General features: G+C 41.0%; 1 protein-coding gene across 1 annotated transcript in view; it reads left to right on the top strand.

Moving 5' to 3' along the window:
• znrf1 (zinc and ring finger 1) overlaps window positions 1-16,895 on the top strand; it is a 59,462-nt gene extending 42,567 nt beyond the window's left edge. Inside the window, exons 2-5 of the mRNA XM_028585415.1 lie at window positions 1,119-1,214; window positions 14,318-14,423; window positions 15,585-15,680; window positions 16,173-16,895. Of these exons, the coding sequence (XP_028441216.1) occupies window positions 1,119-1,214; window positions 14,318-14,423; window positions 15,585-15,642 (260 nt within the window). The 3' untranslated portion in view covers window positions 15,643-15,680; window positions 16,173-16,895. The remainder of the gene's footprint in view (window positions 1-1,118; window positions 1,215-14,317; window positions 14,424-15,584; window positions 15,681-16,172) is intronic.
• The last annotated feature ends 270 nt before the right edge of the window (window positions 16,896-17,165 follow it).

Raw genomic sequence — 17,165 nt, 5'->3', positions numbered from 1 at the left:
TTTACAGTCTATGAGAGGAACTGTGTTAAAGTCTAATGTTTTTGTTGACAAGTCCATCCACCCCGACCTTCTCCCGACACAGAGTTTGTCGCTCTATCATAACGTCACCGTACTTTCTCCATTGCTCCCGTCTTAATTACTTCTTTGTCACTTCAACGTAAACAGATGTTTGGGACACTTGCTGAAATGACCGATGCTGCCTTTCTTCTTGGACAAACATTCTCAAAAAACCATCGGGGCAATTTGTGTTAATTCGTGTCCACTTGTGTCTTTGCTTTGACTTTATATACTAACACGCCTTCTCTAAAACTTGCTCAACATTACTGATGTCCAAATGAAGCTTCATGAACCATTAGTTGTATTTGTTGACCCCACTGGATGGATAAAGAAAAGGCTCAAGCAATTCAGTGTGCTTTCAACCCTTTGTTGAACAGCGAGCACCATCTATTGCGCTCAGGAAAATAAAGCAAATGCTCAAATCATTGTGCCAACCTTTAGATCTTGCTTCACTTAACTTTGTGGTCGTATGAAGTGCAACAGCTAGAATCATTACTGGTTCAAAAGTTTTCTTTTGATGATTTAATGCCTCAATCCACATTGGAGTATTTTTCTTTAAAGTTCACAGTGGATTTTGTTATTTGTTAGGGCCAGGGCCTGTTAGGGTGGAGCTGTTTTTAAAGTCACAATGAAGAAATGTAAAACATCACTAACACCACATGAACATGTCTTTGTTTGAGACTCAAAGGGGTCCGTTTCGTCCAGGCTGCATCCGCACCTAGTTTGACATCAGACGGGATCCAGGGGCCCTGATGATGAATGACCCATCAGCAGGTTGCTGTTTTTCATTAGGGCCTCCTAGATTTTAAATCAACACTTGAGAATATAAATGTGTGTCATTGTTTAAATCTGAAATACATTTTTTTGACCTTTCATTTATGAAAAAACATGAAAGAAAATGCCCTTTACCCCCTTCCTTGGAGTATGCTTTGTAATGATGTGATAGGCTGTCAACTGGGTTACAAGTACCGATGATGGTGAAGTTGATACTTATTTATTTCAGATGTACTTTGTATGTATTTGATTTTTTTCACTCATCTGTTCTCTGCTGTTCTTCCTAGGATTCAAGTGTCCTGTCTGCTCCAAGTCCGTGGCGTCCAATGAAATGGAAGTTCACTTCATCATGTGTCTAAGCAAGCCTCGCCTCTCCTACAATGGTAACGAACACCTTTATCTCTTTCTCTTTTTACTTTGTGTTTATACGACAGGAGGCCAAATCTGGTACATAAGATCATGAACTGATATGGGCCCTGGTTTTTACTTTGGTAGTTTACTTTTTTCATATTTATTGGTCTTCCAGAGGTTGTGCCAAGTGTCCTGCTGCTGGGCTGATAAATATTCATGACAAGGTGGGTAGGTCTATGGACTGATGCGTGTTGTCGAGCTAGTACTTCTAAAACATGATGAATATGAATGAGGGGAAATGAGAAAAATCATAAAAAAGCATAGAAGGAGTTTACACAACCTGGCATATTCAGTCATGCACTCTCGAAAATACCAACACGACTGAAGCTGCGAAGACCCCTAATGGCAATCGCCCCTTGCTGTAATATGTAACCTCTTTAGTGTCACAAGATGCTACTGTTCCCATCTGAGGCCATTGTGTCTGTATTTCTTTAAAACTACAGGTCAAACTGTGCAAGAAGCCAACACTACAGTGTACAGTACAGTGAGTCCAGTAGTGACAGAGGTAGCAATAAATACCATATTCTTCACTTGTAAAGATAAATAAACTTAAGGCTGTTAGTCACCGTGGGTCCATGCAGCACATGACTAAAATCTATTTTTTTGTCACATTTTATTATCAATAAATATCAATTTTTTCTATTTCTATTTATCTATTCCACTTTAATAACTGCTCTTCAATTCAATTTCAATTTGTTTTTATTTATAGTGTCAAATCATAACAGGAGTTATCTCAGGACACTTTACAGGTAGAGTAGGTCCAGGAATAACTTCCGTTTAACAGACAGAAACCTTGGACAGACACTGACTCTTGGTTGGTGAGCGTCTGACGCTGCTGGTTGGGACACAGACACAGATACAGATATACAGAAATATGATTCATAAGTCCTATAACAGTTGGTATGATGAACAGTGGCAATTATAGTAACAATAAAGATAATAGAACTATGACTTAAAATAATAGTAGTAGCAGTGCAGGGCGTAGCAGGGCGTTGAGCAGGACCACGGCAGCAGCTGCAACCATGATTTAGGTTCCACCCTAATCCAAGGAAATCTGCGAGGCGAGAAAACATAAGGACTCCGGGGGATAAGCTCCCCGGAGCTAAGTTAGTAACAAGCACTGGGACATGAATGCACACAGATGGAAAGAGAGAGGAGCTCAGTGTGTCAAAGGAAGTCCCCCGGCAGTCAAGGCAAACCTGAGCCCGCCTACTAAGGGTTGCTCTTAATTGCAAAGTGCTCTAAGTTCTAATACATTGTAAACAGCCTCTCCGTTCCTCATGCAGCGTAGTACTTTATTTTTCACGTTGCTGTTTTCCTTGCTTTTATCATACACCCTTTCTATAATTTTAATTTGGATATCCCCAGTACTTGTAATGTCTCCAATTTTCTTATAACATTTGAGTACTTTGCCATTTTAACCAAATAAAACAATAATTTGTTCATCGGCACTTAACAACTACAGCTCCCGCTCTGTCGCTACTGTAGGAGCATTATCAAAACCTTATGGGTATGCTAACAGAAATTGTCATTTATTTGAATCTGGTTGAAATGATTAGGTGTTTAAAATGCATTGTCTATCTCCAGAATCAATGGTTTGCAAACTGTAGCATGTTCTGATGATTATTGTGTTTTTATCGCTTATTTATTAAATTTTTCAATGAAATACTCTACAGAAATATAGTGTATTATAGTAATATATTAGCTTTAATATGTATCTACTCTTTGGAGGCTGTGGGGCTGAGACTAGTGGAAAAGACTAGCTTGGAGAAGAAGTTGATAACTCAATTTCTTTAATACAAGTGAAAGAATAATCCTATAAGGTCTATATTAGCATTATTTGTAGGAATAAATACAATCACTGGATTGTTGGTATAGTAGTGACAGACATCACAGATGAATACCACCTCAAGAAACTCAAACTGCTAGTTCAGCCAGAAGTTTGCCTCCATAAAACCACGGCCATTAGTGCAAATATAGAGACAATCAACAAAAGAAACTCAAACTGCTAGTTTTCAGGCCAGGTAGATGAGAAGGACAAACAGAAGAATGATCTAACGAATAGTGTAAGGAGTGCAACTAATCGAATCATTGCATATTGCATGCAAATTTATAGCACTTGCATCTTTCTAACCTTTAACATTTTATTCAATATAATTTGTCAAATGATCAGATGAGATGGACTGCCAAAAAAAAAACTTTAATATACTGATCCTTCTGTTTTTAATACATATTACTTGTCAAAAGGCTGAATTCAAATGCTTGTGGTATAATTTTGGAACATAATATTGAAATGTAGTTTAGTGTGTCGTCGAAACAAAGAGAGTTAACCATCAATAACCTTGAAGATCAATTCTCAGCTTGGTCTCTCTGGGTTTCCACGTAATGTCTGCTGTGGGATCCAGCCATGTCAGGGTCTTTTTTTCATTTTTATTGATCGTCTGTGTAGAGGCAGAGGCAGAGTTAGCTCATCCCTCACTGTCTCTCCATGCTGTTCCTCTCTCCTTTCTCCCACTTATTCAACCACCAGTTGGCCGATTCGATTTTGTGACCACTGATCTATTACTCCTTGGTGTATTTCATGTTTTGGGGGAATGATACCAGCAATTAGTTTTAGTGAACTGTAAAGGATTACTTTTGTGAATTTGTCCCATTGGTCAACCAGCCAATGCATGATGAGATGCCAAAATCATCCAAGTGTCCCAGGTAGTATCAATATTAACTGCTGGAAGGCTCAGGTGTATCATGTGGACGCGCCGACAATTTGGTTTTCATCCCTTAGAATTCCTAATGGGGGGGACAGAAACTACACACTATAGCTTTAACAGCCATTTGTCGACCCTGGAAGTGATTTTTGTGTTAGTGTGACGTCACAGCGATTCGGCCTATAAGATCCAAAGGGTTAAATGCCACCAATAAGACCAGGCGGGGCGATGGAAGATGGTGCTTACCTAGCCAAGACTCGTTCTAACATTCTTCATGTTTATTGTTACTCTGTGTCCATAGTGATACCCAGGTATATTTAGGAACAGAATAAAAATGGACATAAAGAGCAAAAGGAGTCAGTAATACCACTGCAGACACACCATCCACCTTCCACTCTACTGTTTATTTCCCTGAGTAGGCTGCTGTTTAATTATGGCCTGGGCTGCCACTCCTGGTTGCTTGGAGACACGTGATTGACAGCAACCATCCCTGTTTATTACCCCTAGCAACTTTTTGACATTTAATTGACATTCACTTGTTTGACTCAAGAATGTGTTCCACTGATCTGGAGCCTGAATGTCACCTTGTAGAAGTGTGTGTGTGTGTGTGTGTGTGTGTGTGTGTGTGTGTGTGTGGGTGTGCATGCAGTGTTGCTGTGTTTCTCATGATAATGATGATGGAACCACACACTAAATCCTGACTAAATCCTCTAATAAATGACTAAGTCATTTTACAGCTCCACAAATAGCTTTCAACTAGACCCAAAGACCAGTGCAGAAAAAAAAGTAATGTAAGTATGAAGCCTGCAGCTGGATTCAGACTGTAGGGGAAAGAAGAGTGAGTGACAGAGACAGAGAGAGGAGAGTGAAACTGTCTCAGGGAAGATGGGATCCAGAGTGATGGAGTACCCTGATGGCTGATAACGGATGAGAGGAGAGAGGGTAAAAGGAGAAAGACTCCCATCATTCCTCTCTTTTTTTCTACAGCTCTGTCTGTCCTGTCACTCTTTATTTCCAGCAAATTACTCTTTCTCTCTCTCGTTCTCCCTCTGTCCCTCTCTCCTCTGTGAGTCCATCCGTCTGTCAGGCTCTGTTCCCGCTGTGTTATCTCACTGTCTTTTTTTCCCTCCCTCTCCCTCTCTTTCTGGGGTTTTTGAGACCCATAAAACATGCCGAACTGCAGCTTATCTTGTTTCCCAGCATGCTCAGGGGTATTGTCAATCACCTGGGCCCAGTAACTACCGCACATCAGCATATCTCTGAGCAAGGTCATCACACGTTTGCTGTACAACAGACGCAGGAATCCAATCAGACACTTTTTCTCAATATGTAAGTATTAGCTGCAAAGATGTAAAACTTGCGTGAGAAGGGTAATCCAAGACAGTGAATAAGGAACTTCATTGTTTGAGTTTAATTTGATTTATCACATGCTTATGCAGTTGCTAGCAGGGCGGTTTTTAACAACCCTTCTTGGTGTTGCGTTCATGTTAGTTTGTTTTTGCACACGTTAAATATCTACATTGTAGAAAGCCGATCATTACCTGTGTTCCAATAAGATATACTTATATATCTTATTGGAACACAGGTCGATGGGGTACTGTGCAGAGCTGTGATCCAGTGTGTAGTGCAAGGCCGGAGCACATTAGCCCGTCTGCCCCGGCTGTCACCGAATCCTGCACACCAGACCAGCAAGAGTCGGTGCGCGCTGTGTTGCTCCCAAAACCCAAGATCCCGTAAAATATCTCTCAGAGCTCTGCTCGGCATGCGCACGCTACAAGGCAGTTTCAGCCGATGCAACTAAGTGCAGAAAAACATTTGGACCTGAGGTTTGTTAAAGAAGTGGAGACTTTAAATAATGTTTGCTCTGTACGCTCCACTTTTGGTAACCAGGGTCACGTGTATGAAGGTAAATATGTAACACAAGTATGTGAATATTTTCTATGAGTAAAAAAGTAAAGATTGTTTCTACCAGCTTTCATGTGTTTTTTCTTTCTGTGACTTCAAATTCAGCTCACATGTGTATTAATATTTATACAAGTTAAAAAATGTGCATACAAGTTCAGATTTGTGTTCTAAAAGTACACACATTTGAGGCCTATATATATATACATATATACATACATACATACATACATACATACATACATACATACATATATATATATATATATATATATATATATATATATATATATATATATATATATATATATATATTTATATTATGGTATATGCCGTTTAGGAAAATATTATACATATGTGAAGTATGAATATATAAAATGAAACTTGAATATATTGAATGAAAGTCTGAATATACTGAATTAAAGTCTGAATATATGGAATAAAAGTCTGAATATATTGAATGAAAGTGTGAATGTATGGAATAAAAGTCTAAATATATTGAATGACAGTCTGAATATATGGAATGAAACTTGAATATATTGAATGAAAGTCTGAATATACTGAATTAAAGTCTGAATATATGGAATAAAAGTCTGAATATATTGAATGAAAGTGTGAATATATGGAATAAAAGTCTAAATATATTGAATGAAAGTCTGAATATATGGAATGAAACTTGAATATATTGAATTCAACTGAATATATATAATGAAAGTCTGAACATATGGAATGAAAATCTCAATATACAGATATAAGGAAATAAAACAAAATTGAAATAGAAACAGGTTAAACACATGTAAAAGCCAGAGAATTAAAGTGGGTCTTAAGGTGCATCTAAAAGCATCCACAAACTCAGCCATGGTCTCTGGCAAACTACTGCAGAGCTGAGGAGCCGCTACAGATAAAGTCCTGTCCCTGGCCTTTTTTCTCCTTGACTGGGGACAGCCAACATGCCACAGTGGGCTGATCTGAGGGGTCTGTTGGTTCTGTAAGGGGTGAGAAGTTCTGATATATAAATATATATGTAGTGGTGAGACCAAGGAGAGATTTGTAGAGGGTTTTGAAATGTATCCTGAAATAAACAGGGAGCCAGTGAAAGCATTCAAGGACAAGGGATGTGGTCTCGTTTCTCTGTCCTTGACAACCAAAGAGCGGCTGCTTTTCAAACTAGTTGAAACCAGGGGAAAAGGCAGCCTGGGAAATGCAGAGGAAGAGGGAATTACAGCAGTCCAGCCTGGATGACATGTCAAGTGAGTGTGGCATCAAAATGACTTTGCTGTTGTTTTAAGGTAAAATAGCTACATAATGTTGCTTTCAGGTGTGGTCAAACACTAAAAACAGCACATTTACCAAGCTTGGACACGCTGATAGACTCTCCTGACATTTTCACTGCACACCAATAACAACTTGGTGAAATAATGACACCAATGTGACGCTAAATGTATAAAATCAACTAAAAACACACGTTTAACTACTTGTCTGCACTAGGTATACTCCATGAGCCCATATGAGCTGACCACTGGATCTTTTCTGGGCTTTGACTTTGCATGATGATATTTTAATGTCCTCCCACTAAATATAGCCCCTTGCACAGAGAGGTGGGGGGGCACATACACACATAAAAGTCAGAAGGGTGGTACTGTATGGAGACCCAGGAAGCAGGAGCATGTGTGGGAGAGAGAGAGAGAGAGAGAGAGAAAGATGAGGGACATGTACTTTGCCTCTCGCAGCTCAGGTCATCAGAGGACACAGAAAGAGAGACAAGAAAGAAGAACTGTGAGCTGCGAATCAGAGAAGCAAAGAGCAACTCCTTTAACTCATAATTGATGCGGAGGTGTTGGATGCCAAGTGTCTGTTGGCGAGCCGGCAACCGGGAGAGACAGCTGAAAGTCAAGAGGGAAACAGGGGCAGTGAGGAGGGAGCCGATGATTGAGAGACCCGGCAAAGGCTGCACCACCTGAAAGCACACATGCAGAGCTTTGCACATTCAGGGTTCCACACGGTCTTAAAAAAACGACTAAAATTTCAAAATCAAAATTGACGGCCTTAAAAATTCTTAAATTTGCTGAATTATAGTGTTTTCTAGGTCTTAAAACAGGCCTTAACTTCCCTACGTCCATGTAACACTACCTCTAATTTTTTTAGGATTCCGTTCTTTTGCTAGTCCAAATATAATTTGATATTCTTATTCATTCATTTATTAATATGCTACTGTATTGGACAGTGCAATTTATAAAACACCTCTTTATAATAAAACTCCCATTAGTCACCTGTTGGCAGCGGAGACAGTGTACCTGTGAGCCATCTAGTTATGTAGCAACTCCTATACATAGTGTTTATTTATATAAAATATTCAGTGTTCAGTCTGTTTGTATGTATTCATTGTGTGCTAGCAGCCTAAGGCCATGATCACACATGGCGTCTTTTTTGACAAGAAAAAGACTATTGACTAAGGCGCTTTTGAAGGTTAAAAAACCTGGCAGTGTTTTGGTTCAAAAATACAGCCGAGAGCGTCTTTTGTTGCTATCACACTACATATGCTACTGCTACAGCAGGCTATCCCAAAGTAGCATGTGGAACTGCGCTAGATAAAACAAAGCGATCTAGAGAATGAACAGAGGGAGGAGCGATGCTAATGCTAATGTTAGATCAAATTGCCGTCCTCCGACACTAGCACAAGTCTATCAATGGGCACCTTCTCCATTTTTTTCTTGTTTTCTTGTTATGGAAAAGACAGGTCTCACTACTCTGCTTTCCATTGGTCAACTGTCAAAAAAGCGCTTGACAGAATTTTTTTCAACTTTAAAAAAAATGCGCTCAGGTTTCTTTTTTGAAAACACGGTTTACTCCATAGGATTCTAATGTGTAAACCAGACGCTGGCAGCTTAAAAAAAGACGTCAAGTGTGAACATTGCAGGAGGATGTAAATGTCAGTGCATCTGTTCATCTGTCCATCCAACATTGCCACAACTTGGCTTATTTTTTATGGTTCCCAGAGGATAAAACCTAATGACCTCCTGTCCTGTCCTCAAAATGAGTAGTGCACAAAAGACGACAACGAGTTCTTTAGTGTAGTACAGTATGTTGTACTGCAATGACCTAGTTTCAGCTCCAGGAAACTGGATATTGGGTCAGAAGCAGGCACACGAGGGGTTAAAAGCAAGCTTTAAGAGAATAGAAAGGCTTAATGTATAAAATATTATAATCAGCTAAAATTCGCTGGGAGTCCAGCGGAGAGGAGGTGATATGCTCCAGTTAACAGCCTCGCTGCTGCATTTTGGACGGGCGATGTGGAGAGTTTCGGCTGAGGCAGGGCTATGATGAGTTCAGGATCTAACTCCGGATGACCTCATTTTTTTTAAAACATTTCACAGGTGAGGGAAACAAGATTGAACAACACTCTTCACTTGATTATAACAGCTTGGGTTAGATGTTGCCTTTGGATTTAATACACTCTGCACTCACAGTCAAATGCAGACTTTTGGGAAGTTGATTAATCTCCGAGTGTTTTCTGCTTGGATTTATATGCTCAGGAAATTTGGGGAAGAGGAGGCGTAGAGCTGCTGTATTGTTATCAGACAGTGCATGTAGATTCCTGTGAGTTAATCCGGAGCACTCTGTCAGAGAGATGCTGGGTGTTTTTTAAGGGGTTGAAAGAGGATGGAGAGACGTGCCAATGTGAACAATGGAAGAAGGGATAGGGGGTCAGAAGAGGAGAGAGATAGAGGGAGGGAGGAGGAGAGTGGGGTTATGGGAGTTTGTTGAGGAACTAAGCTGATTTGCAGTCAGAACATATGTCTTCTGTGTCTTATGCTGTCTCACAGCCCATCCATCCATCCATCCGTCCGTCCGTCTGTCTGTCTGTCTGTCTGTCCATCTGTATCAAAGATTCCTATTCAATGAACATTTCTCTGTAACTGCAGTTTCTTTTGCATTCATATTTCATTTGACAGAAAATTGTCCACTATCATTCTGGCACATCCTTTTTTTCTTTAGTATCAAGGCAATAATGTGTGACATTTCCACATGAGTAAATGTTACACTTATGTGGTTGGCGTAGTGCAACAGTGATTGAAACTTTGTAGAGGTGTTTGCATTCATTCGAGTGCTGTACTTGAATTCTGTCACTTTACTTAATGCTTAGTATTACTATTTCATGAGACTGATTAGTAAATGTTAGCAAACTAACATGCTAAACTAAGCCGGTGAACATTACACCTGCTAAACATCAGCATGTTAGCATGCTGGCGCTAGCATTTAGCTTAAAGCACTGTGCTTCTTGTGACTTAAAAGTAAGTGCCTCCAGGATTTCGCGGCCTTTTTTTGAGATTGTTGCGGTCCAAAATGCCTGATTTCGCGGGAGCTTTTGTAAAAAATTGCGATAAAAGTTGCGATGTATTTTGTATGTTTGTTGCAATGAAGTTGCAGGAGACATAATAATTTATTGAATGAATCAAATTTGAAAATATCTATCAGTGGCTTGTTGATCTTTACATTGTTAGTTAATTTCCTAACCTGGCCTGGGACTCACATTCATACGATTTGATAAAGTTCTGACTTTGACTTATCATTGCACTTACAATAACGAGCGTAGCTGTCCTCAATTTAGGTCATTGTGTCGTCTCATCTCCTTTTTCTCCTGCATCCACCGTGTGTGCTGTTTGTGTGTGTGTCTGTGTGTGTGTCTGTGTATGTGTTTGTGTGTGTGCAAGTGTCAGTTGCGGAGGGAACGGAGCAGTAGCCCCACCCGCTGCAGAGAGCCGACAGCCAGGATTGAAACGGCAGCGGCTTTTAAATCATTAAAGTCTAAATCGTTGCACGTCTTGCAAAACAGTTCACCCCCACTTTCGTAAAGAACATCTGGAGACTGTTTTTCACGGTCCTTTGCTGTTATTTTTGTAGGTAAATGTGAGACGTTGGCAGCACACATGTCTGCTGCGCATGCTGCTGCATCTTCTGAACAAAACAAGGAAGTGAGTTTGCTGACGTATGACGACGCTTTGCAGGAGACCGCGATGATTGGTCAAAGTTGTAGAAAAGTTGCGTGATTGGTTGAATTCGCGTGAATTGGCGCGATCGCGACATCGCGAAATCCTGAAGGGACTGAAAGTTACCTCATAAAACTTGTGAATTTGGTTCTTTGAATATTTTGATTTTGGCATTATTTACGCTGCGTTCCATTTACCTCCGAAGTCCGAGCTCGGAACTGGGAATGAAGACCACGACACCCGGGTCAACCGCGATCCAGTAACAAGTTGCAAAACCATAACTGACTCTAGCCAGGTTGGCAATACCAGTTTACAACAGTATTTTGTGCATACAATGAGTAAAGAGTGTGTTTGCGATTAGCTTCATGTAAATCAAAGAGAAGGCAGTTTGGTTTTATTCCAGAAGCTATAAGGCTTGTGAACAGCCTCTAAATCACAGGTGTCAAACTCAAGGCCCACAGGCCAAATCCGGCCCCTCACAAACTTTGATCCGGCCCACGTATCAATTTAGGTTCACAATAAAAATTTTGGCCTCATAGTTGTGCTCCAAACCAAAAACTGTTTTTTAAACTGTAACATTCAGAAATTCCTACAGAAGCAGAGAGTTTGCATATTGGCAGCATCAGGCTGTGAAACAGGTCGTGTGTGTCGGCTGTGTGGTATTACACTTTTAATAATGTAATCAAGTGAAGTTGTTGGACTGATGAAAGGTGCCTGTGTGCTCTGTCTGTTGGTCAGCACTGAGTTGGCAAGTGCCATCCACTTTTATGTTTTCTTAAAGCTTTACACTCTCATATTTTTTATTTAAGTTACATATTGTTTTATTTGTGTAAATGAATTGCTGTGTTTTATGTTTTCAAAGCAGTTTGCTTCAAATAACACGCTTGCCCCCATTGCTGGGGAAATGGTATAAAGTTTGGTTATGATTTGACACTAGGGATGCATGATATATTGACTCAATATCGGTATTGCGATATCACATTGCGCAATATTATATTGAAAGTGTTGCAATAAGTATGCAATATTTTGTTTATTTTGTGGAGCACTGCGTTAGTTGTGTTTGATTTAGAGCTTGAAACGCTGTAATGATCAGGTTTCATTGGCCAGTTACCGTGCCACGTGCACATGTTAGTGCACGTCAGCGCACGGGGCCACTACGGCAAACCCTATGGAGCGTACCACTTGACGTGTGTGCATATTTCAACAGAGTGACAGTGTAAGTGAAGAAACAGATAGAGACAACAAAATGGGACGGATCAGAGAAGCGAGAGGACCTAAAGAGAGAGCAAAGGGAGTCAGTGGAGCGAAAGAAAGAACACAAAAGTAAGAAAATGAGTGTTGCTCAGGGAGAAGATGAAATAACAAAGACTGAAGAGAAAACTTTAGTGGCCAAAAGTAACGCCTCCTCGGTAGCTTGGAAATACTTTGCTTTAAGCCAACAGATGTTGCACAGGCTAAAGCACTATGCAAAACATATCAAATGGTGGTAAACTGCGCAAGAGGCATTACAACAAACCTATTTTTTGCATTTTAAAACCAACATATACAATATCAAAATTAATAACTCAATATTCATAATCAATATCGCAATATCACATTTTGTCAATATCGTGCAACACCATTTGATACTGTAAATCAAATTGAAGTAATTTGAATTGAATTGATACCTACCACGCGTGAACAGACAAAGAGAAGAACAGCCTGTTCATGAACCATTCGTTCAGAAAGCTACGAAAAGTTTGGCACTGTAATTCCTAAGCATTACACGTTTTTTTTGTTTGTTTCTTTTGCTGTATCACTACATTGCCATCCGGCGTCACGTGACCAGCTGGCGGTCTCCTAATTTCATAGTATATCATATGTTTTGGTGTGCATACATTTTCATATAATATCATACAAACCTGTTCATGAGAATGCGTTGCAAAGACTAATGTTCAGCACACGGTTCAGCAGCAAAAGATGACACGCAAAAGAATGAGCAGCAGGCTGGAACCAGCTCGTCTCTTGCAGTAATTGACTCACTGTGGATTAGAAGCTGGGCTTTCTGCTTTTGATTTACCAACCAGCCAATCTCAAGGTGGAGCAGCATCCAGGCAGCAGAGTCTTTGTAGCTGTGCCCTACACTGACAGATGTGAAATCAGGTGTTGTGAAATAACAGGCCGTACTGTGTTCTACTATTCTGCTATATTTCAAGTATGATCCTGTATGACATTAAAACGGTAAGATGCTGTGAGATTTTAGCTGTAAATTTACATCAAAGGTACAGTGTATGTGTGCTCTTGGAGGTGGACTGGTAGCTGGAGAGGTGCCAGTTCACCTCCTGGGCACTGCCAATGTGCTCTTGAGCAAGGCCCCGAACCCCCAACTGCTCGGGGCGCCTGTCCATCGACAGCTGCAGCCCCCTCACTCTGACATCTCTCCATTAGAGCATGTATAGGTACTGAGCAGGTGTGTGTAATTCAGGCCTGTGTGTAATGTGTATTCTTACAACATTGTAATTTCCCTTGTTGGATTAATAAAGTATAAAGTATAAATTATTATCATTATTATTATTATTATTATTATTATTATTATCATTAACGGTATAGAGTCGAATGAAAGACTGAAATTCCGCATAAGGAGGTTGGTTGGTTGGGGGGGGCGGGATGGGTCAAACAGCATAGGACTTTCACCCAAGAGGCCGCAGTGTCCCATTCTTGTCCCGCGTGTCACTGACACGTACATTTTGTAACCCCACCCACTATCTTTTCCTAAACTGTCCCGTCTCATGTTCCTGTGTGTTCCTGTGTACAGTCCATTCTTTTGTCATGGAAATGGGGTTCCATTATCCCTCGTTAGTCTTTTGCTTCACAAAGATGACAAATCTTTGTCGCAGGTCTCCAGTCATGCTGGTTTTGATCTGAAGACGAACAGAACGTAAAAGTCCTTTCCTATCAGGAAACAGCCGTAGTCTTTCCAAGTATGCAGGATCCACGAGGTGCTGTTGAATCGGTATTTGCCATATTGCTTCATTCATTTAGTTTTTCTTCCTTCCCAGCTCAGCCTTGACTTCATCTGACTGAATATCTCTCTTATAAAAAATGTAACTTTATAAACTACATTTGATGTATCCATCTTTTATATAGACCATCCAATACTCTTTAAGAGCCTGCCTTCATTACAGTAAGTAAATGGTTGAAAATAAAAACATTCAGTGGTGAATTTCCATATGATGATTGACGCTATTTTCTACAGTTGAAACTCCAGCTTGTGCATTTTCACTGGTGCATGCAGAAACTAACCACCATATGTACTGTGTGTAATGTAATGCAACAACCTGCTCTCTGCTTTGTTTGATATGCTGCCGGAGTATGAAATTGTCGCTTTCTTTGGTGCATACTAAAACGTGTTATGCTGTGTATGCGTTTGTGTGTGTGTGTGTGTGTGTGTGTGTGTGTGTGTGTGTGTGTGTGTGTGTGTGTGTGCGCCTGCCACTTTAGATGATGTGTTGGCGAGGGATGCCGGTGAGTGTGTGATCTGTCTAGAGGAACTGCAGCAAGGGGACACCATAGCCAGACTGCCTTGCCTCTGCATCTACCACAAAAGGTGACACACACACGCATGCACACACACACACACACACACTGCACACCGCACACACACACACGCAGATTTGAACCACTGCCCGTTATACAACTTTGCACTTCTTCTAATTAAATCCACTTACTGCACTCCAATAAAAGACATTCCTTAAAGATGGACAGTAGTTGTTGCGTTTGATTTAGAGGTTATTCATATTATATCGCTCGACAATAAAGGTGCTGCGTGTAGCATTTCTAAACATCGATGTATCACTGTCAAATTAACTGTGATGGCTTGGGATAAATACCATAAATATATGAGAGCAGGCTGCATTGAGTGCTTCGTTAGCTTTAAAGAGATCGTGGGATTTCCCAAACTGAATAATTACCGCATATTTAAACACCAAACTGCTGTGCTAGCTCTATCCTGTTATAACTAAGATATCTGCTGAAAAAACTATTTTTTCCATGGATACATTTAGATACTAAATGTCAGCGAACTTCACAGAGACGATTTCCTGTCTCTGTAAAACGTTAGCAGCTAATGTAAGCTAACGTTAGCTTTGTAGAGATCGTGGGAAGCTGCAATGGTTAGCCGATCAAACACTTAGTTGACAAAACTGTTTTGATCGTTTCCAGTTTCTAAAATGTGAGGATTTTTCTTCTACTTTTAATACTTTTAAGTACATTTTCCTGATGGTCCTTACATACTTTAACTTAAGTCACATTTTCAATGCAGGACTTTTACTTAAGTAAAGGATGTGAATACTTCTTCCACCACTGATGGAACTGTATGTGAATCAACTTGCCTTTGGAAGACTTTGGAGACCCAGGCTGGTGTGAGTTCATCTGCACACGTCTTCAGAAAAGGGAAAGCTGAGACGCCATCGGGGCCTGTGGCCTTATTGGTGTTAATTGCTCTAAAAAGCCTTGTGACGTCCCCAGGACTGATGTCCATCCTTTGGTGACCCAGTCATCCATTGTTACAGTACTTTGTTGTGCACATGACCAATAAAGAACCTTAAACCTTGTGTTACTTTAGCAACAATTTGTAGTACTGAGTCCATTTTTCAATTCTCTTTTGATCTCTCTCTTTTTCCAAGTGTTCTCCGTATTTGCAGCTGTATTGTGTAGACTTGTTGTTTGACTAAATAACTTGTCCCTGTGTTTCTATTTGTATCCGCAGCTGTATAGACTCATGGTTTGAGATCAATCGGTCCTGCCCCGAACACCCATCTGACTGACTGACTGACCACCAGGCCCACTCTGAATACTGTTCAAGGTGCGACACACAGCACACACACACTACTGTCTGAATGCTAATTATTGCAAGATACGTTTGTGCCAACAAGTCCTCCAACCCATACCACCACATAGGTCATCTGTTCCTACCCTCTGATACGACACGTTTCCTAAATTAGTTCCCCCTACCGGTGGCAGCACCGTGATGAACACGTCCTCATATCTAAATGTAACAGTCGCAGTTTTAAACATGCGGTTACCGGTTAGGTTTAGGCACCAAAACTACTTAGGTTTAGGGTAAAATAAAAGAAGTATGTTGAACTGGAACCACACTGTCAAGCTCTATACAGTGTGTATCTGTAAAATTACACAAATTATTGTCATCTAAGCCACTAAAGCCATTTTCCATCTATTAATATGCTGCTTGAAAAACCATATATAACTACAAGTCACGCATCATTTTCCAACTCTCTCTCTGTCTCTCTGTCTGTCTGTCTATCGGTGCCCCATCCCTCCTCCTCTCTGTCTCCAGGACATCCCGTGGTCCTGCCATGGATATCTGGACACAGACATAACCAAATCGGATGAAACAATCAAAGCGATCAACACGTACTTATCCTGACAGAATCCATCATCCCTAACCAAGATAATTATTCCTTGTGAGCTGAACCCAGAAATCGTGACTGTCCAAACCATCGTACACATTAAAGGGCACACATTATTACATCTGCTGAAGAAACTGCTTACCCCCTCCTCCCCCCACCTGCCCTTCCTTCTGTCACCCTCCCACTTCTCCAGGCTAACAGTCCCCTTAAAGGGCTTCATCGGCCTCCCTGACATGCTCAGGATTCTTGCAGGCCTCCAGCAGCTAGCCTTCCATCTTGTATCTGGATCCAGGCCTGTCAGTCTTTAGTGTCCAGCCCCCCCATGGCCTTAACTGGGGGAGAAGAGAGGAAGCAGAGCAGGGAGGGGACAGGAGGGAAGATGAAGGAAACCACACGAGCAAGAAAGAAGGAAGACGGCAAGCATGAGAAAGAGGGGGAGGAGGAAACCAAGCGATTGACGATTGTTAAGCTGCAGAAGCTTGCTTTGAGATCAGACCTTTGAAATGATTTGGTGGGGGCCTCTCATCTCACAACAGGACTCCAACTCGGTGACGTCCACTCATAGCAGTTCAGTTCTGCGCCCTTCCTCGCCAATATGACTCAAATCCGAAAGTCCTCAAAATGCTTCTTAGATCTGGTTTGTGCACACCAGGGCGGGCGGGGAGGGAGGGAGGGATGGTGGAACACAGAACAAACAAACTGGGATGTCAGCTTGTCTATGTACAGAATAGAGATGGGGGGGATCTAAAGATGGACTGGGGGTGGAGAGGAACAGTCTGAGCATGCTCAGTTCTGATTGGGAGAGAGCAGTGTACTTTACGCTCCTACTTTGTAATGTGCGTGTGTTTGGGATGCTCCAGTGTCAGGCTTCACCCGGTATGTGTATGTACACTATGTGTGTCTGTGTGTGTGTGTGTGTC

Source organism: Perca flavescens, chromosome 8, assembly GCF_004354835.1.
Source record: "Perca flavescens isolate YP-PL-M2 chromosome 8, PFLA_1.0, whole genome shotgun sequence".
NCBI classification, from domain to species: Eukaryota; Metazoa; Chordata; class Actinopteri; order Perciformes; family Percidae; genus Perca; species Perca flavescens.
This window is presented reverse-complemented; position numbering and strand designations above follow the sequence as displayed.